General features: G+C 42.5%; 4 protein-coding genes across 9 annotated transcripts in view; 2 read left to right on the top strand and 2 right to left on the bottom strand.

Annotated features, from left to right (window-relative positions):
* The window catches only part of recql (RecQ helicase-like), a 99,262-nt gene that overhangs the window by 46,575 nt on the left and 26,836 nt on the right, over positions 1-25,851 (top strand). The window contains exons 1-4 of one of the 3 annotated variants that reach the window (XM_076044331.1): positions 22,942-23,078; positions 23,606-23,665; positions 25,018-25,236; positions 25,323-25,502. In XM_076044331.1, the coding sequence (XP_075900446.1) occupies positions 23,641-23,665; positions 25,018-25,236; positions 25,323-25,502 (424 nt within the window). In that variant the 5' untranslated portion in view covers positions 22,942-23,078; positions 23,606-23,640. Of the gene's footprint in view, positions 1-22,941; positions 23,079-23,601; positions 23,666-25,017; positions 25,237-25,322; positions 25,503-25,851 lie in introns of those variants that run through there. The other 2 variants (XM_076044329.1, XM_076044330.1) reach the window with 2 other exon arrangements.
* On the top strand, positions 1,656-14,078 carry gys2 (glycogen synthase 2). Of its 2 annotated transcripts, none has more exons than XM_076044327.1 (17): positions 1,656-1,814; positions 1,905-2,036; positions 3,776-3,957; positions 5,433-5,624; positions 5,702-5,887; positions 7,243-7,387; positions 7,868-7,985; positions 8,100-8,220; positions 8,363-8,469; positions 8,792-8,851; positions 8,932-9,010; positions 10,324-10,437; positions 10,710-10,836; positions 11,676-11,771; positions 11,931-12,094; positions 12,190-12,270; positions 13,802-14,078. In XM_076044327.1, the coding sequence occupies exons 2-17, from the start codon at positions 1,913-1,915 to the stop codon at positions 14,000-14,002; spliced, it is 2,097 nt and encodes a 698-aa protein (XP_075900442.1). In that variant the 5' UTR covers positions 1,656-1,814; positions 1,905-1,912; the 3' UTR covers positions 14,003-14,078. The 2 variants fall into 2 exon arrangements, with proteins under 2 accessions (XP_075900442.1, XP_075900441.1); XM_076044326.1 differs by having other exon boundaries at positions 1,688-1,814; positions 1,910-2,036.
* On the bottom strand, positions 14,788-17,407 carry spx (spexin hormone). Of its 3 annotated transcripts, none has more exons than XM_076044354.1 (6): positions 17,231-17,407; positions 16,571-16,654; positions 16,399-16,456; positions 16,145-16,207; positions 15,457-15,546; positions 14,788-14,906 (listed from the first exon to the last, which is right to left on the bottom strand). In XM_076044354.1, the coding sequence occupies exons 1-6, from the start codon at positions 17,234-17,236 to the stop codon at positions 14,845-14,847; spliced, it is 363 nt and encodes a 120-aa protein (XP_075900469.1). In that variant the 5' UTR covers positions 17,237-17,407; the 3' UTR covers positions 14,788-14,844. The 3 variants fall into 3 exon arrangements, with proteins under 3 accessions (XP_075900469.1, XP_075900468.1, XP_075900467.1); XM_076044353.1 differs by having other exon boundaries at positions 14,788-14,909; XM_076044352.1 differs by lacking the exon at positions 14,788-14,906 and having other exon boundaries at positions 15,242-15,546.
* On the bottom strand, positions 19,025-22,469 carry golt1ba (golgi transport 1Ba). Its single transcript, XM_076044350.1, has 5 exons — positions 22,298-22,469; positions 21,601-21,692; positions 20,999-21,177; positions 20,616-20,697; positions 19,025-20,359 (listed from the first exon to the last, which is right to left on the bottom strand). Exons 1-5 carry the CDS (start codon positions 22,320-22,322, stop codon positions 20,321-20,323), a joined length of 417 nt encoding a protein of 138 aa, XP_075900465.1. The 5' UTR covers positions 22,323-22,469; the 3' UTR covers positions 19,025-20,320.

The raw sequence follows: 25,851 nt of genomic DNA on the forward strand, positions 1-25,851 counted from the left end.
GGTTGGGGGTTGGTGGTCGCCATGCGTCATTTTCTGGGAACTGTTGACAGCTCACAGATTCACTGTCTAGTGTTTCACTCTGAATGGAGCAAATTAGGAGAGAGAGAGAGAGGGAGAGAGAGAGAGAGAGAGAGAGAGAGAGAGAGAGAGACCAGGGATGGGGCAAAGTTTCACTGGTGGGCCACAGTGGGTTGTAAAATGTGCCAGAGGGGCTGGAACAGCAGCAGATGGATGAGTGTTTTGATGAGCCACCTTATAGCAGTAAAAAAAAAAAAAAAAAGGGGATGTGTCGAGTTGCGTTAATGTCAATTGAAAATGAACCAAAGCAAAGTTGCAACAAAAACAGTGTCTTTGAAGCCCCACGGTGTTTAGCTCTTTATTGAAAATGACTCTGAAAACAGTGGGGACATGGAGGAAATACAGTTACTGTTTTACATTTTTTTTTTTTTAACTAGCAATATCATTTCTTAAAGTTTTGGCAGGCCAGATAAAAAGCTTAATAGGCCTCATATTGCCCCCGAGCCGTAGTTTGCCCACGCCTGATATGAATATTTGCAATCGGTCGACCATTACTTTGTTCTGCTGATGATGCACATTTTTTCATTTACTCAGCCTTGGTCAGACTCTGGATCTGATAGAAACAAGGTTTTGGAGGTGTGTGTTTGACTGCAGCTGAGGTTCCAAATAAGAGGATTTTAGCCAAGTTTGAATCGCCGACAACGTTGGATGCAATTGAACGCACCACAGCTCAAACTGTAGGGCAACAACAGCGACAAACTACACCAACTCTATATAACCCCAATCATTCACTTGTGCATAATGTATGTGTCTTTTTGATCAATTGATTGTTTACTTTCATTGTCAGAATTCCTCCAGAAATTTGTCTTGCAAGAAATCCCCACAAAGCAAATCGCCACAAAAAGAAAACGTACACAACAAAGCCATAACTCAAACATCAGAGTATAATATCAGACATCAGCAGCCGTAGTTTGCTCACGCCTGTTCTGAAGAAAAGGAACAATAATTGAATAGCAAATAAAAGTTCTCTTGCAAAGAAGACACATTCAAAAAAAAAAAACGAAACCGTAATATTTGCGAAATCAAATCAAAGCTCGACACTGAATCACACTGAATTATAATAGTGAATCATGACGGCGTCTCATCAGTGTGGTTGCTGCTCGGTCATGCAATGCTTGAGCTCTGACTCCCCCTTGTGGCTCCGAGTCAAATTCCACCGCCACCCATTTATTATTATTATTTACATTGCCGATTGTCACTCAAGGCATCAAAACTATGAATGAACACATGGAATTTGTGTTCAACAAAAAAGTGTGACATAACAATAATAAGTTTTATATTTTAGATGATCTAGAACAGCCACCCTTCGTATGAAGTGAGGTTATTTTTTTCTTTTGCCACATTAATTCACATATCTTGGTCATATATTTGATGTCTTCATCATGTATCTACAGTGTCGAAAGTAGTTAGGATAAAGGAGAAACGGGTGTGTCCAAACTTTTGCCTGCTAGTATATTTCTACTGATATAAAACCGACGGTTGTGTTTTCCTCCGATGAAATGAAGCAACACCCTCAGAAGCTGTCTCTCATTGGCTGCTGCGGCAGGGGGCCTGCCTTCCTGTCTGTTGCATCAGTGTCCACTCGACCTTTGACCCTGACGTCCTCGTGTGTCCCTCCGCCAGACAAACTGGGAGCGAGTGGAAGGCAGGAGGGAAGGAGGGAAGGAAGGAGGAATCATCGGAACGTCTGCTCCACCTGCTCGTCTCCCTCTGAGGCCGGGGCCTCCACCTCCAGGGTGACCGCCGGAAACACTGTACATTTGGCCAAAGAAAAAGTGCCTTCGCATTGACCAGCTGGTTTCTTTTCTCCTCCTGGACCTCCACAGAGTAGAAGATGCCTCTGTCCAGGTCCCTGTCCATGACGTCCCTGAGCGGGCTGCTTCCAGCCTGGGAGGAGGACCAGCTGCCCACCGACGACCTGCTGCTCTTTGAGGTGGCCTGGGAGGTCACCAACAAAGGTCAGGCCTCAAGTCTTTGAAATCACTTTGAAATAACCTGACCTGTGCAGCAAGACTTGTTCACGCTAATGAATAGATGGAGAGACAGATAGTTCTAATAAAACACTGATTTATATGTTAATATGTAGATAACAGTAAATAATCCAACTGTTCAGAAGATGTAAATATCCTGTTTTTTCCTCTCTTACTCGATAAATATTTTTATTTTATTTATTTTATTTAGTTCATTTGAATTTGAATATTTTTATTTCAATATAATTTTTATATATGTATTTCTTTTTATATAATTTTCCCTCTCTTGGCTCTATATTGTTGCTGTAATTATGCAAATTTCCCCAATGTCGGATTAATACACTCATTCTATTCTGTTCTATTCTATTGTATTCTAATAATTCCAAATTGTGTAAAATTCTGCAATTCAGTTGTCATTTCTACATTTCACTGGACTCTGCAAACCAGAAAGTTGCAACTATTGAAACAAAGCATTAGGAGACATCCTCTCTCTCTCCAAAGATTCCAAAAATAGCGGATGAACATTTGTTTCTTTGTTCGCTGGGACGGTTTGGCCAATGTTTTGTGTTTGTCTTTGTTCCTTAAAGAGCAAATATTGAGATTTAGTCGACGTACATGCAGTGTGTGTGTGTTTGAACGGGCTAAACATTAAGCTGCAGATAAGTGCTGAAAGTGAAACCTGATCAACTTTGCTTGCTGAGCTCTCTAACCTTATGTTAAATCAGTAACAAAAATCAAATGGGAAAGCATGAAAATTTCTCATTTGTTTTCAGCAAAAACGACTAATTAATCATGATTAATCCAGCTGATTTTTCAAGATCAGGCATTCAAGTGCTTCTTCGAACACGATCACTCGGACTAATGAGAAAAACCTTGGCAGCAGTGTTGGTGTTGATAGTTCCGTTCAGCAGCAGCACATCAAATCACTGGACGGGTTAACGAGTTGAATTACTCGTGACCAAAAGATTTCATTGTAGAGACTGAGGGAGCGAACGCAGTGTTTTCCCCTCTGTGCTTTGCTGTGACAGCCGCTGCTGTCACTAGATTGATCTAACATGCCAGAGGCTGTTCACCTTGGAGACCTGCTGCGGATATGGGTAGACTTTCACTCATGAATCATCATCATCATCGTCATCATCATCATCATCATCATAATTCAAGCACAAAAATTGCATCTTCAGGAGTCTTGATACTCTGCACAAAGAAAACCAACTAATTTATTCAGACAAAGCAAATCTTGATCTGGTTTTCAAGGGGTGAAACTCCTCCAGTGAGGTGAAACCTTGAGGAGACCCCAGCAGCACCTTCCAGCACCTTCCAGCACCTTCCAGCGCCACCAGCGCCACCAGCACACTGTGGAGGGAGTCTGCTGTGACAAGGAAAGACAAAAAAAATGAAGAGATCGATAAATAGAGATAAGAATGGTAGTAGGGTCAGAGGTCAGAGTGAGTTGCAGTGGGAACATCAAAGTACAAATGTGACTTGAGAGTCGAGTCTCCTTGACCGTCTCGCTATCTTCACTGCTGTTTTTGAACAAGGTCAAAGGTTATCACACCTCCTGCTGTTCCTCTGCTATCCTCTCTGACGTCACTTTGACGTCACTCAACTTTCCCACGTGAGATTTCTTTTTTCTGTCAGTGGCAGATGTTTGATAATAAAACAGAAGAGCTCCTACCACAAGACCATCTACCTTCCTATTCATATATACATGCACTGTGTCCCTCCAGTTGGAGGAATCTACACAGTCATCCAGACCAAAGCCAAGGTGACGGTGGACGAGTGGGGGGAGAACTACTTCATGATGGGGCCCTACTATGAACACAACTTCAAGACCCAGGTGGAGGAGTGCGAGTGTCCCCACCCTGCCATCAGGAGAGCCATGGACGCACTCATCAACAACGGCTGCCAGGTCTCTGTGCGTGTGCGTGTGTGTGTGCGCGCGTGTGGGGGGAGAGACAGTGAGGCTGAGAAGGAAAACAGGGACGGTGATGGTGTCTTTTGTGAATCCCTCTAAAAAAAAACTAAAAAAAAACAAACAAAAACTGCCACGTTGCAACATTGCCACCCAGTGGACAAAACATGCGAAGCGCCCTTTTAGTTCATAAAGTACAAGTACATATAAAGACACGTGGTGAGCACCAAAAGGCACGCACACCCAGCGAGTACAAGTACGATTTACAAATGTTAATAATAATGTTTTCAGTTGCAAACACAACTGCACACCATTTCAGGGCTGTTTTTTACTGCACAATAAAATAATAAAACAGGGTGTTTTTTTATTTTTTATTTTTTATTTTTTTTTACAGACATCAAGAATAATAAGACACAGCCGTTTGTATTTGGATATTCCATATTCTTTCAAGGTTGACATTTACTTCTGCATCAGTTGCACAAATATTGGAAAGTTCCTAAAGTCCTAAAAGCAAAATTTTCTTCTAAGACAAAATCAAACTCACAGTTTTGGTTCTGCCGGATCTTTGATAATGTAGTGGACCATCACATTTCATCAAACAGATCTAGAAACCTAGTGGGCCTCCCTGGTACTGTTTTCAACTGCTCTATTCTCACAGATTGACGTTTCCTTCCAAGTCTGGATACATGTTCCTCCTCCACAACACACAGAATCCAGTTTAGGGTTCCCCAAGGGTCAATTTTAAGGCCCAGTTCTTTTCAATCTTTACACACTTCCCCCTTGTGGACGTCATCAGGAGACATCAGCTTCCACAGTTACGCAGATGACACTCAGATGTACATTACCCAGTCTGCCGGAGAGTGTGCGTACTGTGTGCATCTGGGGGCGGGTACAGGCTTGGGTTTTTATTATTGAGGGATTTTACCTCTATTTTTGTTTGTTTAAGTCTTCTATTTTTGGAAAACCACAGAATACTTGAAGTAAAAATGTACCATTGCACCTGTGAAAACTTTGGATTTATGAAGTTCAGGAAAAAAAACAACAACAACAACAACCACCAAACAATGTTTTAGCTTCACAGTATATATGTGTACATATGTATATACATACATACATACATACATACAAACGTACATGTACATATATACATACATATAAACATACATACATATATATACAGTACATATAGATCACCAAGTGTTCCAGAGCTATAAAATACCTTAAAAATAAAATAACTAATAAGCATTCACGTCAACTCAAATAATGCTAAATATCATGATCAAATCAAAGGTATATTAATCAAGCCAAATGAACCTAAATAATTAAATATTACAAAAATGACAAATGGCTGCAACAGTACCTCTAAATGTGTTGAACAACACAACTGAATTAGGGAAATAGATTTTTTTTCACAAGCTGTTATAGTTGTTGTTGTTGCTAAATGTACCTACTTCCTGTTTGTGGTGCCGCAGGTTCACTTTGGCCGCTGGCTGATTGAGGGGAACCCTTACGTCATCCTGTTTGACATTGGCTCTGCAGCCTGGAACCTGGACCGCTGGAAGGGCGACCTGTGGCAGAACTGCCACATCGGCCTGCCCTTCCACGACCGCGAGGCCAACGACGCCCTCATCCTGGGCTCCTTGGTGGCCTGGTTCTTCAAAGAGGTCGGCGATGGGTCACACCGCAGCGTCTTTTATCAGGCAACACCACTCCACTCAATCCTCACTTGTGGCTCTTCCAGTTGACAGACGAGCTGGGCGACAAGCCCAACGTGATTGCTCACTTCCACGAGTGGCAGGCCGGTCCCGGACTGATCCTGAGCCGCTCCCGCAGCATCCCGCTGGCCACGGTTTTCACCACTCACGCCACACTGCTCGGACGCTACCTTTGTGCTGGAAATGCAGATTTTTACAACAACCTGGACAAGGTGAGATGTCACTGGGCATCTTCCTCTGTGCATGTATGGTGCCCATTGAGAAATAATCGCTTGACTGACTGAAAACAAAACATCTCACACATTGAAACATGCAACATTTCCTGTCAACATGAATCCGTTTGAGAATGACGCTTTTCATTAATATATATTTGTATTTACGGTATATATATATGCATATATAATTGTCACAAATGGTGACTAATTTGGACAAAAAGAGCAACAAAGATTTGAAATGGTTTTGAAATGATACAATATTCGCGATCGCATAGGATATACATCCTATATGCCGCATATGGTGAACAGGAGGGAGTATTGCTTATGAATCTGTGCATGCAGACAGCTCAAATCTCCGCAAACTAAAAATAAAAGTAAATTTAAAAAAAAGGAAAGAAGAATTTTTTTTTAAAAAAAAACAATGTTTCTGTAAATGGTGAATGTGGACAGAACACGTCGGCATTCATCATTTATTTTTACATTCAAAGGTTAAAGTGGAGCCTTTAGCAGCACTGAGAGCATCGTTAATAGCCGTGAGAGGTACTCAGGCTGTAATTGGATGTTTGTTGCTCTCCTGCTAAAGGCCAGTTGGATCACTAAAGGCCATCCATTGATGGACAAGGTGCCTCATCTGCTCTATTGACAAGAAAACATTCATATGCATTTCAGCCCTGTTGACTGCAACATGTTTTGCAGGCGGGTCTGTCAGTGAAACTGAGCAATCAATGCTGCACATCAGCAAACTAATGAGGACGGTCGGCCGAGTGGCAGGTTATTATGGGAGATGCGGCACGGGGTCACAGTTTGTGAGTTGTAACAGTAGTTTACAAGTAGTGCCACATACGGTATATTGTAATTAGTATTGCTGCAGGTAAAGAAGCAAATATCTGCTGGGAAAGTTGCAGTTATTTTTACCTCAATGTCCAGGAGTTGTGTGAACGCTCTTCAGAAACGTCTGTAGCCTCACAGCTGCAGGATTTATCAAGGTGGTGGTTGACTATATGTTTAAATGATTTAATCTTTTCATAACAGAAAGTGCATTTTAATGTATTACCAATCGGTCTCTGTATTTGCTCTTGTGCCAAAATGTGATACATTCCATCAAAGCTGTCGGCAATGAAAGCAAAACTTGGACTTTTGTGATGTTGAAAAGGTTCCAATAAGAAGTTTACATTTTGTAAAGGACACCAGACCACCAGACTACTTGTCAAAAGACGACAAGCTCTGTTATAGTGTTGTTACGTTGTGATTACAGGTGTGTGTGTGTGTGTGTGTGTGTGTGTGTGTGTGTGTGTGTGTGTGTGTGTGTGTGTGTGTGTGTGTGTGTGTGTGTGTGTGTGTGTGTATTGCAGTTCAACATCGACAAGGAGGCTGGCGAGCGTCAGATCTACCATCGCTACTGCCTGGAGAGGGCGGCGGCCCACTGCGCTCACGTCTTCACCACCGTCTCCCACATCACCGGGGTGGAGGCCCAGCACATGCTGCAAAGGAAGCCAGGTGAGCTCACTTCCTGTTTCCACCCACTGACCCAGTGACATTTCAGCCATCCACTGCTTCTGCACCTGCATGATCCACTGACTTCCTCTCTCATTATCTCCTGTCACTTTGGGTAAAATAGAAGCTTTATCATTAATAATAATAATAATGATGACGATGACTGGTGTCAGTATCGTGGTAATGACACTGGTATTGGTGTCGCGGCATTGGCATGTATTTTAAGAGTAGGAGTAGAGTACTCAACCCCAGTATTGGTACCGATACCTGATACTGGTTTTGTTATCGTGGTATTTATACTGGTATCGGTGTGGTGGTATCGGCATGTATTTTTGCAAGTACGAGTGGAATACTCAAGCCTGGTCTTGTTGCCGATACACCATGGTATAGTATTGGTACCGATACCGGTATTGGTATCGGTGCCCCCCTAATAATAATAAAGTGTGCCACGAATGTCTCCTGTGTTTCTGCTTCAACACGCAGACGTGATCACCCCCAACGGTCTCAATGTGAAAAAGTTCTCCGCCATGCACGAGTTCCAGAACCTGCACTCCACCAACAAGGCCCGGATACAGGAGTTTGTCAGGGGACACTTCTATGGGTAGGTTGATATTATGTATACTTTAAATTCAATCTTCTTGAATTGATTTTTCCAGTGTATCATGTGGAGGGCAAGAAACTGCTTCATCCTGCTTGCTAATGGTTCCTCCTGCAGGCACCTGGACTTCAACCTGGAGAAGACCCTCTACTTCTTCATCGCCGGACGCTACGAGTTTTCCAACAAAGGAGCTGACATCTTCCTGGAGTCTCTTTCTCGGCTCAACTACCTCCTTCGTGTGAGTTTCCCTATGAACTACATGTAAAAAAAAAAAAAAAAAAGCTGTAACTCACGTCACAGTTTTAAATGCTGCAACCTGACAGAAAGATAGAATTTTTCCTCATTTCGTCTTCTCACGTGTCTCCTGGCTGAACACCCAGGTGCACAGGAGTGATCTGACAGTGGTGGTCTTCTTCATCATGCCCGCTAAAACCAACAACTTTAATGTGGAGTCACTCAAAGGGCAGGCGGTACGCAAACAGCTCTGGTACGTTCTTGAATTATTATTATTATTGTGGAGAATTTTTTTTGTGGTGTTGTTTTGAAATCTCTTAAACCAGCGATCTTAAACCAGCTGGTTGATCGCAACCCAAATGTACATTTATTTCATTTTAGTGGAATAAATTTGGGATCTTTGCGACTTTATGATAGGGAAAAAAGTGAGGTGGGTCCTGAGACTCCACCAGTTGAGAACCACTCTCTTAAACTAACCTTAGCTGAGGTTGATGGAATTTGCAGCTTTGCATATGAATTCGGCAAATACAATGAATTCTAAATAAAAGTTAAAGGTTAATTTTCAACTTTAACAGGGATACGGCTCATGATGTCAAGGAGAAGTTTGGTAAGAAGCTGTACGATGCTCTGTTAAAGTAAGTGTGTTAGTCTTATTCTGTTAGTTTCATCTCTGTGTTTGCTGGTGATGTTGTTTTAACTGTTTCTGTGTCTTCAGAGGGCAAATCCCTGACATGAGCACCATTCTGGACAGAGACGACTTCACTGTCATGAAGCGAGCCATCTATGCAACGCAGGTACTTTTTTTTTAATCTCATTTTGTCTCATTGCAATTGTGCCAAAATGAAAACAGATTTTCAATGGCCTTAAACCACAACAAAAACCTTTAGGAAATACATATTTTAATTTTTTTTTTTACGTTTGCTAGATCACTTTTTCTGTACCTTTTTAATTCAATTTAGAATTTTTGAGTTTTGTGTTTGCCTTCATCTCTCAGCATGATGAACTGGAACTCTGTTTCCCAGTAGCAGTTGGAAAACTGGCGGCGGTGGTGGTGGGGGGGGACGCATGCGGCGGCATCAATGATCAATCTCCACGAGACTTCAATTACCTCTGCAAGATTTTTGTGAACGGAGAGCAGGCATCATTTCCTGTGAGGAGATCAATGCCATGATTCATGAACTCTTTGCCTGCGAGTGAGGAGCATGAATGAAGCAGAGGAGGGAAAGCAGCAGGCGGCTGAGAGCAGCTTGATGAGCTGCTTCCTCAATGGGCTGCTGGTCAATAAAATGACTCAGCTCAGCTGATGTATGCAGCGGCGGCGGCAGCGGTGGCAGCGTTACAGCCTCACACACTGATCACACGCACCTCTTTTCCAATTAAAGGAATTTATGCCCGTGCCAATAATTCGGCAGTGGTGGAATGTAACCGTAGAGTGATATTGACTCGCAGTGACTCGTCTGCAGCGGTGAAGTATGTGCGGCATAATTTCCTCTTCCCAGCCATTTTCTTTCTTCCACTTCCAACGGTGTGTGTAGGCGGGACAAAAGAAACAGACTGTGTGTCACAGTGTGGCCGTCCTTTTTAATTCGGGACTGAGCCTCAGCGAAGGCCTGCTCTCATCATTCAACTTTACTATTTGAGAAAAAAAAAAATGTGGCGTATGCGTGTCGCTTTTCATTATGTATATGTCATTCAACACACGGGTAATGAATTTAAAAAAAGAGGACAAAAGAAGCCGCACTCATTCCCAAGCCGTGTTTTTCCGGAACGGTTTCTAACATGGCGGTGGTGGAGCTTCCGAATCCAAGCAGTGAAATAAGGAAAAGGCTGGTGCGGCCGTTCTTCTTAAAGAAAAGAAAAAGGGAAAAATACTCATCGCTTCAATCATCATTCTAACCAATCGATTCTTTTTTTTTTAATTGATACCCTCACTATAATATATGCATCTCTTTTCAACACCCGCTTCTTCCTGAACTCAGGGTCACAGGGGCTATAATATATAGAAATGTTAAAATATAAATTTATAAAATATAAAGAATATATAATTAAACATTTAATTTAATTTTCAGCTACTATTTTGTGATTGTGTGGTGCCGTGTCCCCCCAGAGACACAGCCTGCCTCCAGTCACCACTCACAACATGCTGGAGGACACGGAGGACCCCATACTGACCAACGTCAGACGCATTGGCCTCTTCAACTCCAGGAACGACCGGGTGAAGGTACTCACACCTCCTCCTCCCACCTCACACACTAATAATAAGCTGCCATCCAATGCAGCTTTTCTCACTGATCAGTAAGTAAGAAGTAAGAACGGCTTAATTCATCCCACAATGGGCAAACTTGCATAGTTAAAGTAGCAAATACAGTGCAAAGAGAAGAATTCAACAGAGATAATATATGTATACAAAATTATTTACATATCTAAAAAAGTGTTTTAAAAAATAAGTGTTTGATGCTTGATTTGTGACGTCCTTGTTTGTGACCCCTGAAGATCATCTTCCACCCAGAGTTCCTCTCCTCCACCAGCCCGCTGCTGCCCATGGACTACGAAGACTTTGTCCGCGGCTGCAACCTGGGAGTGTTTCCATCCTACTACGAGCCCTGGGGATACACACCTGGTGAGCACACACACACACACACACACACACACACACACACCTGGTGAGCTCTCACATCTACTCCTGTTCATTGTCCTTGATGACACACAATCAGTACTGAATCCTATGAAAGATGGGAACTGCCTGACGTCCCGTTAGGGTTAGGGTTGAGCTTGGTGTTGGGGTTAGAGTTGGGTTTAGGGTTAGGGTTGAGTTTAGGGTTAGGGTTAGGGTTGAGTTTAGTGTTAGGGTTGGGTTTAGTGTTAGGGTTAGGGTTGGGTTTAGGGTTAGGGTTGGGTTTGGGGTTAGGATTAGGGGAGGTCGGACCAATGCGCAATTTGTCAGACTAATGGGAGGTCGAACTAACACCACACTCCCATGAGAAATATGCATGTAATGAAGGCCAACATTGGTATTGAATTGAATAGAATACAACAGAATCGAGTACAATAGACTCTTACTGTCGTTGTGACATGCACAACAAACTTTATTTTATTTTATTTATTTATTCCCTTCATGAAGGTGGACAACATCATTTGTACAGGCACTCTCTACACCTTTGAATCAACACCTCCATGATTGGAAATTTCTTATATTTGTCTTCCTAACTTAAAAAAGGTCCAGTCGGTGCATTACTGTTTCTCAACTGGTGCTGGAGTCCCAGGACCCATCACCATGTTTTGCCTTATCATTAAGTCCTGTATCTTCTGCCTGATGGTAACAGCTCAGACATGGAGAGACCTGGTGTCAAGTGTCCTTCACAGTGTTTCGTGCTCTGTTGCACAAAAACACCAGTAAACAGTGCAGCAGCAGCAGTAAAAGCAGCAACATTCTTCATGATGTGTTGTCTACCTGTGCAGGTGAGTGCACCGTCATGGGCATCCCCAGTGTGACCACCAACCTGTCAGGGTTCGGTTGCTTCATGGAGGACCAAGTGTCTGATCCTGCTGCCTATGGTGAACACACAGCACACACACACACACACTCACAGCTCACACAGCATCATGTCGAATTGTGAAGAGCTTTGATGCTGATGAATGGCAGCTCGATTCCACCGATGCTGCCAATGACCTTCGCTTGTCTTCTGTCTCCTCTCTCCTGATTGGCTACTGCAGGTATCTACATCGTGGACCGGCGGTTCCGCTCGGCCGACGAGTCGTGCAACCAACTCACCCAGTTCATGTTCAGTTTCTGCCAGCAGTCTCGACGGCAGCGCATCATCCAGCGGAACCGCACGGAGAGACTGTCTGACCTCCTGGACTGGAGATACCTGGGACGGGTCCGTCTGTCATTCCTGTCTGTCAGTCTGTCTGTCTGTCTGTCACCCTGTCTGTGCTGTATATTTATCACACATGTCTCTGATGTGATTGACAGTTCTATGTTCACGCCCGCCATCTTGCACTCGGCCGAGCTTTCCCTGAAAAGTTCAAGGTCAACCCCATCGCTCCCTTGAAGGTGAGGTCTATATACACACACACACATATATATATATATGTATATATATATATATATATACACTTTTATACACTTTTTTTCCTCTCTCCTGTTAACTCGTAAGTAAAATATTCTTATTCTTAAACTAATGTTTGACAGTTTGATGATGTCATGTTTTCGATAAAAGAATAATTTTATTATGTCATTGTTTTCATTTGTTTGTATTTGTTTGGCAGTTTCACACTGTTAGATGATGAACATGACCTGTTTCACACGGTGGTGTCTGGCAGTCACATATGTTTCTGCTCCATCTTGGGAGTACAACAGCATGGTCAGGTCCAGCTGCTATTAGTGCAGCTGTACAGGCTTGGTCATCCTGTCCTGCAGTGGACACAGTAGGATGGTGGAGGTCTGCCTGCTTTAATTGACAGTCTAACATTTTCCAGACTGACAGGAGAAGATCCACACTGAGTGGAAGCTGCCAGTCCTGCAGCTCTCACATGAACTAACAACCTCCTTCATCATCCTCCTCCGCCTCCTCCTGCTCTTCCTCCTCCTTTTCCTCCTCCTCTTCCCCCCTCCTCTTCCTCCTCCTCCTTTTCCTCCTCCTCTTCCCCCCTCCTCTTCCTCCTCCTCCTCTTCCTTCTCCACCTCCTCTTCTTCCTCCTTATCGTAGTCCTCCTCCTCTTACTCCTGTTCCTCCCCTGCCTCCTCCTCCTCTTCCTCCTCTACTTTCTCCTCCTCTTACTCCTGTTCCTCCCCTGCCTCCTCCTCCTCTTCCTCCTCTACTTTCTCCTCCTCCTACTCTTCCTCTTCTTCCTCCCATTCCTCCTCCACCACCTCCACCGCCTCTTCCTCCTACTCCTCCTCCTCTGCCTCCTCTTCCACCTCCTTTTCCTCCTCCTCTTCCACCTCCTCTTCCTCCTCTTCCTCTTCCTCCTCCTCCTCTTCCTTCTCCACCTTCTCTTCCTCCTCCTTATCGTAGTCCTCCTCCTCTTACTCCTGTTCCTCCTCTTCCTCCTCTACTTTCTCCTCCTGCTACACTTCCTCTTCTTCCTCCCATTTCTCCTCCTCCTCCTCTTCCTCCTACTTTCTCCTCATCCTACTCTTCCTCTTCTTCCTCCCATTTTTCCTCCTTCTTTCCTCCTCCACCACCTCCTCCATCTCTTCCTCCTCCTTCTTCTCTTCTTCCTCCTCCTCCACCGCTTCCTCCTCTTCCTCCTCCTCCTACTACTCCTCCTCTTCTTCTGTCTCCTTCACCTCCTCCTCCACAGAGCACACTCACCCCAAGCTCAGTACAAATTGAAAATGAATTTAAATCCAGGGGACTCCACCTGCTCCTTTGCGTGAAAGCCATTATTAGGTTTATTCTTCATTTTTATGTCTCACAAAGTCCTGAAGGTCGTCTACAACATGTGAAGTCAATGGTAGATCATTTATTTTTGGGTTTATTTCAAGAAAGTGCACTTCAAAGTGTATAGTTGTTGCATTGTTTTAAGCCATGCATAATAATAATAATAATGATGATGGTAATAATCTGCCCTCTTCACAGACGGAGGGCTTCCGCTACCCTCGGCCCTACTCGGTGCCCCCCTCCCCCTCAGCATCGGTGCCCTCCACTCCTCACCACAGTGATGAGGAGGAGGACGAAGGTGAAGTCTACGATGAAGACGAGGAAGCCGAGAGGGACCGACTGAACATCAGGGCTCCCTTCACGCTGGCTGCTGCACCACACGGAAAATCAGGAAACTAAACCTGGGATCAGTCACAGTCAGTCGGGACGCAGTGACGCAGAAAGATTCAAATAAAAGTTACAATTGAGTGAAGAATCGATGGATATCATTGAATCACACGGTGTTTCTTTACCTTATTAATAAGTAGGTCCCCTGCCAGTGTACTATAGTGCACACTGAAACTTCATTCTATGTCAAATAATATGAAATAATAATTCCTAAAATGATTACTTTACATGCAACAAATCACACAAATCAAGAAACAAACAAGCCCATTGTTCACAATTCAAGGACATTTTATTTTGCTTCCTGCAACTTCGGCTTTCACAAATCAAATGAAATTTACAGTTAGTTGCTTTCATGCTATAAAATCACTGAATAATCTTAGATCCGTCCCTTTATTATTCTTATTTTTATTAGACATTTTTTTTGGCATCATGGTAATTTAACATAATTGAATTCTAGAGTCATGGTTGTACCCAGGGTTTTAATTGTTTTATTTTTTTAAATTCCCTGACTCATATAATTAAACAAGGAGACATGCAAAAGGTGCGACACTGAGTGATTGGCCTGGAGACATATGTTGTATGTATTCAATTCTCTGAGCTGCAACAAGGTGGCGCTGCAGGATGACGTTTATTTTCCCCCCAGAAAAGTAAAGTTGCAGATCCAAAGTTGGGACAACACGGTGGATTTAAAAAAAACACTGAGAAGAACTTTTGATTCCCAACTTTTCTTCTTTTACTAAAACGTTGCTTTTCAGACGTAGTATTAAATTGACCTTGACCTTGACCTCTGGTACAAAGGCATTCCTTGCAAAACCAAAAGCCACTGTTTCTCCAGGCAGGCTTTAAAAATCTTGTTAGAAATATTCTCTCTTCCACACGGGCAGCTCTTGGAAATAAACCTCCTCTGGGTTCTCATCTGCTGGACGAGGAAAAACACACACACACACACACACACACACACACACACACACACACAGGATTCATTCAAAATTAAACACAAATTTTTATTTTTTTTTTTACATTTTTCACCAGAGATCCTCTCTCACTGATTGGACAAATTGAAGCAGACATTTCAATGATTTTTTTTTACATTCACAGCAATTTTTGTTATGAGCAGAAGAAAATACTTTATTATTTACAATTATTCACCAAAAGGGGGCGTGTAACTTCTTCACGGTGCAAAATAAAATATTTGCTTTATAAAATTTGCACAGGAATTCATCCTCACATTTTTCATTTTTGAAGGACTCTTCGTGATTGTCGACATTTGCCGATTGAGTCGTTGCCCGTGTTGGCAGAACATGAAAAACAGGCGCGAAATGAAATCAGATGTGGAAACTGCCGAGTTTAAAACCGGTTTTACAGTGGCGGGTATCAAACCGTTTTGTTTTCTTGACACATTAGAAACCCTACCAGTCTAATAAATGACGGCGGCGGTTGGCTGGTCGGGACTGTGAGCTGCTCACCTCCTGCTTGTCTGGCCTGCTGCAGGAAGTTGAGCAGCACGCTGGCGGCCTGGTCCACACTCAGCTTCTCCGTGTTCTGACTGCGGGTCTCTGGCGGGGAACAAGCACAAACACAGTCTGACACATGTCAAGTGTGTTGTGAAAAATCCAATTCCACTTAATTGGTCTAATAGTAATACTGTAAAAAAGAAAATATTTAAAAAATATATCAAATTAATTATGACATTTGTAAGTAATTAATCGTAATTAATTGCATTTTAATCGCATAACAATACTTGAGTGGGTAACAGAGGTGTGGAAGTACTTAAATAGATTTTTCAGGTTTCTGTACTTTACTACTTTACTTTTACCCCCTAAATTTGCACACAAATATCTGTGTATTATGTAACATAACATTCCATAACAGAGTGACTGTGCTTTAAAAGGAATGTTAGCATGTGAGGATATCAGCTTTGTGAGCATCTAAACAGGTTTCCCAGGTGTCACAATGACTGTGTCACAAAGACACTATATTGTCATTATTAGGATAAAAAAAAATGTCATTTTATAATATTTTTGGTTGGCTGGTGGTGCGCTATGAGAAAAGGTTGGGGACCACTGGCCACAAGAAACATGTTCTGGTTGATTGTTGTTTAAAAAAAATGTTTTTAGTGAAAGTACACAAACTACTATTATCGTTTGTACCCACCCAAGTGCAACGTGTCGTAAACGTCTCCTTCTTTTCGGTCCTCTGAGATGAACCGACGACCCTCTGGAGCAAAAACCCAAAACCACATCAGCAAAAATGTGACTGGCATTTTTTTCATTGAGACTCAGCGTCATAAAACACACACACACACACACGCACACACACACACACACACACACACACACACACACACACACACACACACACACACACACACACACACACAGTCTAATAGAGGCGTTGTGTGAACATACGGGTTCCCTTCAGGTACAACATGGCCTGTGGGGTCCAGTTCCTCCGCTGGAAGGAAGCCTTGGATGGAGAAATAATGAAAAAGAAAAGAACACGGGACTTGTTCTATGGTTCGGCTTTGTAGCGTCTTCCTCTCATCTCAGTGACAAACGTGTTGCAGAGACGCCGCCTCACCTTGGGGGCGCTGCAGGACTGCGAGACCAGCGCTGCCAGAAGTGCGAGTGTGAGCGCGTACGTTAGTGTGACGGTCCTCAGTCGCTGCGTCAGGATAGTGAACAGAGACAACAGAAGAAAAGTGAAAGTCACCGCGTTTCAGCCGAAGTTAAGATCAGTGTGCGAAATACAGGGAGGTCGGGGGGGGGGTCGGACCCCCCCGATTAACATAGGAGACCCCTGGAGAGCCTTAAAGTGAAATTTTAAGCGGGTCTCCTATAAACCTTCATCAATTTGATGATGTAAATAGCGTTGCTATATATATTATTGTCACGATTGGTCACTATGGCGGGCCCACATATTGACGGGTATTTTTTTACCCCTTCTTACTCTTTAAATATTTTAGTTTAGTTTTATTTATTATTTATTTATTTTTGATTATACAATTAATAAATAACATAATTTCTTGCTCTTAATAATTTCTTCTTATTACTTCTCTTTTGCACTACTTTTTGTTGCTGTAATTGTGCAAATTTCCCCAATGTGGAATTAATCGAGGCGTTCTCTGCTGTTCCATTCTGTTTCGCACGCTGGTTAAAATGCAACCCATCATTTCAGCAGCAACAGCAATTCATTCGTGGAATTTCCAACATCAGCGAGACTAAAATGCCTGCTACTCACTTTCATGGTGCTGGAGGTGGAGGAGCTGGAGGAGGTGGAGATGAAGCAGCTGGAGGTGTAAGAGGTGCTGGAGGTGCTGGAAGTGGAGGTGGAGCAGCTGGAGGTCCCGAGGAGGGCGAGAGTGGAATCAGTAGAGACGCAGCAGCTCCACCGTGGTTTTATATCAGGCTGGTGGGTCGGCCGCTACGTCAGCAGCAATAGGTCACGCCAATTTGACGGACCTGTTGGGTGGAGGGGGTTACTGGGGGAAGGGAGAGGGGGAAACGGGGGAGAGTTGCGGGGGGGCTCTGATCAATTTCCGCCCCGGTGCATCGACAGTTTTTACGGCCCTGTAAACATCCAGCGTTTGAGCGGTTGTCATCGTCGCAACTCGCCACACTTTCCTCAAATTACTCCAGCAGCCGCTCGCCAATAGTGTGAGGCAAAATAAAACCCGGTCAATACCCCCCCCTGCTCACACACACACACACAGAGTTTCAGTGGGAGTATTTATATGTTTGCACCCTGCTTGCAGGAGCAGAAGTAGAAGAGCTGCCACTTTGACTGCATGAGAAAAATAAAAGGCAAATAAAGAGAAAATAGTGGAAATGCATCGATATCAATCAAAGCAAAACCTAAAAGGGAAACGAGCCTCGACGAGCTGGGAGGAGAGTGAATAACTGACTGGGAAGTTCCCAGTTCCCAGTTACCTGTATGTATCTTCCTGTAGATAGAATACGGTTACAGTATATGTAAAGTCGTGAGAAGTCACAGCTGCGCCTTCCTTCTTTCTAAAATCCTCCATCTAAATACAGTGTTGATACTTTGACTTCAACAGGGTGACAGGATTTCGCTTTCTTTAATCGTTCCTTGTACTTCATTGATCCATGAATGGAAACATGACGACATAAATTAGCTTTTAGGTTTGGTTTTTTTCACTTCCCCATGTTAGGTTTGTATACGTCCATATATTTTTATCTACACTGAATGGCAAACAATGTGAAATCAATGTTGCACTATATATTTTTGCATATTCAGAAATAGCTGTCATGAAACTGTGAAAACAGTGTGACGGCTCCTGTTGCTGCTGCTGCTGTGACTGCTGCTGTTACTGCTGTTGCTGTTACTGTTACTGCTGCTACTATAACTGTTACTACTGTTGCTCCTGTTACTGCTGCTGTTACGGCTGTTGCTGCTGCTGTTGCTCCTGTTACTGCTGTTACTGCTGCTGCAACCTCCCTGAACTCTCAACTCACAGAAATGAACCTGGTCATGTTTGATTCATATGCCTTCATGTTCTGAAATGTTATCGCCGAGATTTAATTTCCATTTCCATCAATAATGAAGCAAACTTCTTGTTTGTCATTGTTCATAATCTGAGAGCATGTCGTTGTTTTAGCATTATCACCATGGAGAACCATTAACAGCAGCGTAAAAATGTTATCTGGCCAATCAACAGACTGTGATGTCACTGGACACCATCATTAAGATGTTCACCCCACCTCTGCACTGTAATGCACATCGCCTACTGGGCAAAAATAGTCATTACAACAACTTTAATTATTGTAAATTTAAATTGATGCAAGGTGATTTTTGTACGTTGTTTTCACAAGTTAGTGGTCAGCATAAAATCGAGTTATCTTGACTTATATTTTATATTATTTATTATGTATTAATTGACTCTATTGCGTCTCAGTGGAACTGTAGGACTTGAAATCTAGCAATGCATTTGTTCTGTGTGGGTTTAAAGATTTTTTTGAGTCAAGTCAAGTAGTAAACAAGGCAAGAACAAACGACCCAAACCAGCAGAAATGGTAGAGGGAAAGTAGTCAACTACCACAATTTATTTACAAATGTGCCTTCAGGAAACATCATCAGTTAAGAGCCTGTTTATGTTCTCTTTTTTTATCAACGTAATGCTTTGTTAAATAGAAAAAAATATCTCTATTTCCACAAATTAAAACTACTAAAAATGTAAAACTGCTTCAGCCTCAGATTTTTAAACATGACAGTGACAGTGGAGGTTTTCCAGTTAAATAATAGTTATTTGTTAAAAGAACAAAACAATACTATTTCACTCAAGACTTCATAGCTCAAATTTAGATTTTTTTGGGCTTTTGCATGACTTGGATCTACTACTTTGGCATCGCAGAAACTTTGGTCCAGATGGTTGGAACTGGTTTGTCGATAGCAAAACAAAACCAACTGGACTGCATTGAGAAGAGACAGTGTGATCCAGTTCCCCTGGTTGCATCAGACACTTTGATTTCAAAGCTCTCCTTAAAGCTAAACTGCTCTTAAACACACATGTTCTGCAGACATGTAAAGACCCCTTTACACCTGCTGACAGAGTTTAGGAGCATGCTGCTAAAACTGACCAACCGCTGCTGCAATCACAATTTTTTCTTTTTTTTTTGCAATCACAAAGCAAAGTTTAGCATCAGTTTGTCAGCAAGCAGAAGAATTCCTGAATTGAAAAACAATTTGCTTTTGTACTTAAATATAAAAAGGGAACATATTTATTGGCCGAAAACCATCATTTATATTTGCGAGACATAAAGAATATAGCGTTAAAGAAACAAAAACTGCAAATATACAATCTGGGCAGCAAGGCTCTTTTTTTTCCATCAATTTCCTTTTCGCTTGTTTTCCTGCTTTTGAGTGTTTTAAAGCAGAGAAACACAAACAGAAGTGTGGCTAAAGGTTGTGTGTCCACCTCTCATCACTGTGGACATTATAGTCCGTTGTTCCACAGACTCCCAGTGTTGAGTTGAGTCAGCCTCCCAGTCCTCCCAGTACTCTGTGGCCAGATCCAAAGTATTGACGATGATGATGATGACGATGACGATGACAACAGTGATCTTGGTTCCTGTGTTCTCCAGCAGCAGGCTGGCGGTGCGATGGTGTGATGGAAGTAGTGGCTAGTAAAATCCCAGCCATCCAACCAGCCAGCCAGCCAGACAGACAGACAGACAGACAGACAGACAGACAGACAGACAGACAGACAGACAGACGGAGCAGTCTTTCTCTGCTGGAGGGAGAGCCATGAGGAGGAAATCAAGTCTTTGCAGCTTGAAGCCTGAAGGGACGACGGCCAGCAGAGACTCCTGGTTATACCATGGTGTTGCCCTCGCCGGCCCGGTCCACGTACTGCAAGACAGACACGTGGCAAAAACAATCAGCATCGTCTGGTTGGTTTCGGCTTTAGTCACAAACACAATGTGATCTCGCCAGCTGGGCATCTGCACAGTACAGCAACTGTAAACAACTTAGTTCTACAACTAATGAATGAAACATTATCCTAGTGGTTAAGGAACATGACTTTAGAGAAACACTGGAATTCAAGCCACGCATCGATAAAACAAAGCAGAGTTTGTGGCGGATGTAGGCGGAGGTGAATACTCACTGCACTGATGAAGGGCAGGTTGAGGATGGAGCCCAGGACGGGTATTCTCCTGATGAAGCCCACCACCACTGGGAAGAAGCCCCTTTGTTGAAGAAGGAGAGAGCGAGAAAGAGAGTCTTGATCATCTCAGCCACAATCACTTTGGTGAAAATCTTATTGTGGCATCCAGAAACAAGGTATCACATCATAAACATTCACTATTTCCGAAAGGATTTCTATTATACTCTATTCTAATCTATTCTATTCTCTTCATTCAAACATATATTAAGCCATTCTACTGGAGCATTTTGCTTGTGTTGATTGATTGATTTGACAGTCTATCGAGTTTTTTTTTTTTGTTTTTTTTTCCTCCTTCTTTCATTTGAATCTTGGATGGTCCTCACCTAAACAAGAGGAAGAAGCCGTAGATCTCCAGCACGACGCCGACGATGGGCCAGCCGATCAGCACGATGAAAACACCACCGAGGAAGAAGCTGGTGGCCTTCATCTTGTGCTTCTGGAAGAAGAAACGGAACGTCCTCTCCAGGCCAATGACAAAGGCGAGTCCGGCCACAAACAGGATCTAGAGCGGGGAAAGTCAAGGCAAGTGAAATTCAGAAGACAAAAAAATAATAATCCAATTTTACACTGGCATGTTGAATAAACAGAATCTGGGCAGATTTTCTGAACTAAATGAATATTGACAACGACTGTGACAAAGAAATGACAATATGCATATACACACACAATAAGAATAAAATACACTGATTAAATGGCAGAACTAGTTGTGCTACTGATATTTCAGTTTGCATCATGTGACTAATTCCCTCCAGTGTACTTTCCTCCCGATCTTTCATTGGCTGGACACATGCAGTACTTATTTTTATGCTTACAAGAATAGTTAGTTTAAAAGCAATGCCAAGTGTTCGTCATTTTTAATGTATGTATTACACAAGACTGGAGGTGCTGCGCCATTAATAACACGAGCAGCTGCTGAAATACTCACATTTCCGATGGCCAGTAAGGCTTTGTCAAAGAACAGGATCATTCCGAAGAAGAGGAAAAATACACCAAAGCCTGTTAATCCCATCCCGATCTCTGCAGGGAACACATCAACAATTCAGGATTATTGCTTTTCACTTTTGTTTGTTTCTTTCCAGGCCTGTTACACAATGTAGAAATGCAACAACAATGTAAAGCCAGTTGACGTGATTATAATCGACTGTTTGAAGCCGCAATTGGTCTGTGTTTGCATTGAGATGAGCAGGAACATACATGTTTGTATTTCAGAAGGTCTTTTGAGAAAATGTAAGTAATAAAAGGCAACACATGTGCCGTGTATTTTAGCACTTGGCTGAGACGCTACTTAAAAAAAAATAAAAATAAAAAAAATAAATAAAAAGGGAACATTACACTGCTGTGTGTGAGCAACGTGTTAGTCTCTGGTCACTTCAGTGCGGCTTCTAACTTTTACTCCCCCAAAGCCAAGTCCAAATTATCATCATTATTATTATTGTTATTATTAATTCACTTTAAACACCAGCGATTCTCCTGACTCACAGTAAACCAGCCATATTGTTTTAGTTGGTTTGACTGAAGAGCATATATCAACTGCTTGCTAAGCAGCTGCGGAAGATAAAGCCGGTTTACAGGTAGCCAAATGGCAGCTCCAGATGTTGACGCATTAAAAACACGGCTCTTACTTTGAGAGTCTGTGAGTGAAATCATCTTGACACCGTCTGCACTGGCGGAGACACACAAGAAATAAAAAAAAATGTACTTTGTGTTACGAAACCAAGTCACAGTTAAAGCTACTCGGACAATGTTAGACGACAGCTGCCACTGCAGCAACAGCCACGTCTTCCGGAAACACACCTTCTTGCGATATCGACTTCCGGGACAGCGCTCGCGTTGGATTCAATGACCAGAATTTCCGTCGGTTTTATTTTTTGTTATAATTCACAGTATTTCTTAAAGTCATGCAATCTTGGTTTAGGGCCACATTAAAAAAAACAAAACTCTTAACGACACTGTTTACTTTTAATATTGAGAATTATTTCCATATGGTACGTATTATTTTTATTACAATAAGCGCAATCTTTGTACGTAAATCACACAGCAATCAATATTAACCTTTCGAATTTTGTTTTAACCGAACGATACCGGAACGCATCATTTGTAGAGCGTGTAATACCTTCCGCTACACCGACTGTCAGGCAGCGCAACGTTATCTGTGATGACACTATGTGTGTTTTGTCAATATCCAGGGAAACAGGCTGTACACTATTACTATTGGGGTTGGTTTACAAAACAATTAGGTGAATTCTGCTCGTAAATGAGCTGTTGGAATAAGTTCGAGTAGTCCCTCCTTGCTGCTGCCTGCGAGAATTCACTGAGGGTGAGCAAACGCCACTGTGACTACGGTGGCCGAGAAGCCGGCTGGCTGGCGCGGTCTCACAACTGGCATGAGTTTGGTGAAGACAGGTGAGCAAGAATTTACAAACGAAACTATGATTTTATTTTCACCCCTCCGTGTATTGTTGTTTTTTGCGTTCCCACATGTTTATAAGTTGACTCTGCTAACCTGGAAGGGGTCGAACCGTTCGAGACACCGTACAAGTAGAGAAAAGACACGAGGGTCGAGTAGAGTGATGCTTTCGCTTTCGTCTTTGTTAGTTGGAAGTTTCGTTATAAGATGCAACAGGCTCTGCGATCATGCATTCCAAAACTACCTGCGCTAAATGTGGTGGAAATACATGCGTTGTTGTTTCGACCAAGCTCGACTAAACGTGCTCTTGTTGTTTTGCTGAAGTGATGAATTAATGGAGATAGAAAACGAAACAAAAAATCATACCTATACACATCACATCCAAATGCATACAGATGAGGCATACTGGATCTTATTGGACTGTTTTTTTGTTTTTTGTCATCAAATAAAGGACACCCCTTTGAAACCCATTCACGACGAACGGCTCATTGCGATTGGTCGAATGTGTTGCTTTGTTTTACAGTGAGTCGTTATCAAGGAGTTGTCTAAGTGGGGAAAATGACTGGCAACGACAGCACTCGCGGTAGGTTGACAACACACACACACACACACACACACACACACACACACACACACACACACACACACACACACACACACACACACACACACACACACACACACACAGGTGCGAGATAAGTGTGTGATATGATGGTAATGATCTACCAGAGTCCATGCTTGCGAACAATAGTGCATGACATTGTTGCTGCTCATCAAAGCAGCCGCAGTATTTTATTGATAGCAGTTTTTGTTTTTTCTTTTTTAACTTATCTCTTTAATAATTTACTATTTATCTACTTTTTTTATTACTTTATTGTAGTTTATATTACATAGGGTGACTGAGAGTGCTTGGTTGTATATGGCTCACACTGTCTGCTGCTGGACACCTGAATTTCCTCACAAGGGGATGAATAAAGTACTTCTTTATCTATCTATATATCCATCTATCTATCTATCTATCTATCTATCTATCTTGAAAGCAAGTGACTTTTAAAAAAAATATTTTTATTGAACAATTTCTCAAACATCCCACACACATCTGGTACACAATGCCAATGCTCATGCTCCCATTCTTTCTTTCTTTCTTTCTTTCTTTCTTTCTTTTCTTTCCTTCTTTCTTTCTCCAGTACAGAATCTTAAAAGTGACGTGACACTCGTAGTGTCTAAAGCATCTTGTACCATACGTCATAATCCATTGTATCTAAAAAACAAAAAAAACAAAACCAAGATGAACATGCAGTTACTCATGCAGTCTGTGATTGGGTTAGTTCTATTCAGAGGAAGCTGGAATGTAAACCGAAAGTGAAGAGGTTTCTTCAGAGGCCTCTGAGATGTTTAACATTTCTCATGCATGTTCTGTAAACAAACCCTTCCACTCCGGGACACTAACATAACATGTTCCCTTAAAAGGATACACACTAGCAGTGAAAAGTTTGGACACACCCGTTTCTTCTTTATCTTGACTACTTTCTACATTGTAGATACAGACTGAAGACATCAAATATATGACCAAGATATGTGGATTAATGTGGTAAAAGAAAATATGGTAAAAGAAAATATGTTATATATATATATATATATATACATACATACATATATATATATGAAGGATGGCTATTCTAGTTCATCTACAATATAAAACATGTTATTTATCACAATTTTTGTGTGTGAAACCATTAAAACAGGAGTGGTAGTGTATGTCTATGCGTCAAATCTGTACATATAAATCTGTGGTGTGGGGGCTGCATCTTTGGAGTTGTCCAATATTGGCCAACTCTTTTTAATTCAGATAAAGTTTGACCTAATTGTTTTTTATGTACTCTAACCAACAAGTGGAACATTTCTTTTCTGTTTTTTTTTGGTTTGTTTTTTCAGTTGAGCTGGATTCGGTGGAGGGGGAGCTGGAGTCCCTGGATGTGCAGATTGCAGAGCTGCAGAAGCGGCAGAAGCACCTGACCAGGCGCAGAGATGCTCTGCTGCAAAAGCTGGAAGAGGCGTGTGACGCTGCGCAACCATCCTCCTCCTCCAAGTCCAAGTCCACTCCGTCTGCTTCAGTCATGAGCAAGCAGGAGCTCCAACGCTACGATCGTGCAGGTACTGGAAAGGCCCGGTGGCTCTGTTGTCAGTCCCTGCGTCATGTGATGACTTCAATCTAAAAAGATAAATAAATGGTGTCCTAGATTTTCCCTGGTCCAAAGACGTGGAACGGCACCTGAAGGACTCGTTCCGTCTGGCGAAGTTTCGACCGATGCAGTTGAAGGCCATCAACCTGACCATGTCGGGCAAAGACGTGTTTATGGTGATGCCCACAGGACGAGGGAAGAGCCTCTGCTACCAGCTGCCTGCAGCCAGCTCCAAGGGTGAGTCACCAGCTTGTATAGCGCCTCCCGGAGGGCAGTAAGTGGAAGGCCAGTGTGCAGGGTGAGTGGGGTCCGAGGTGATCTTGCGAGCTCTGTGCAGTGTCTGTTTACAGTGAAGTGACTCAAGGGATGGCGGAGGTGAGCCAGTGATTTTGGATGCTCTGTTAATCACGTGTTGTAGTTTATAGTAAATATGCTGTTTTGTGGAACTATACAGTTCTTGTCTTTCTTTCTTTTTTTTTGTGCAGTTGTGCAAAGCTGCTCCACAGGAGTCCAGGATGAAAGGGCAAAAGATCTAAAAAGGCTTTAACATGAGAAGAGTTGAGAATGTCCTATGCAGTCTTTCCTC

The sequence above is a fragment of the Nelusetta ayraudi genome, unplaced genomic scaffold (assembly GCF_046127955.1).
Source record: "Nelusetta ayraudi isolate G7.1 ecotype Tasmania unplaced genomic scaffold, CSIRO-AGI_Nayr_v1 ptg000079l, whole genome shotgun sequence".
Taxonomy (NCBI): domain Eukaryota; kingdom Metazoa; phylum Chordata; class Actinopteri; order Tetraodontiformes; family Monacanthidae; genus Nelusetta; species Nelusetta ayraudi.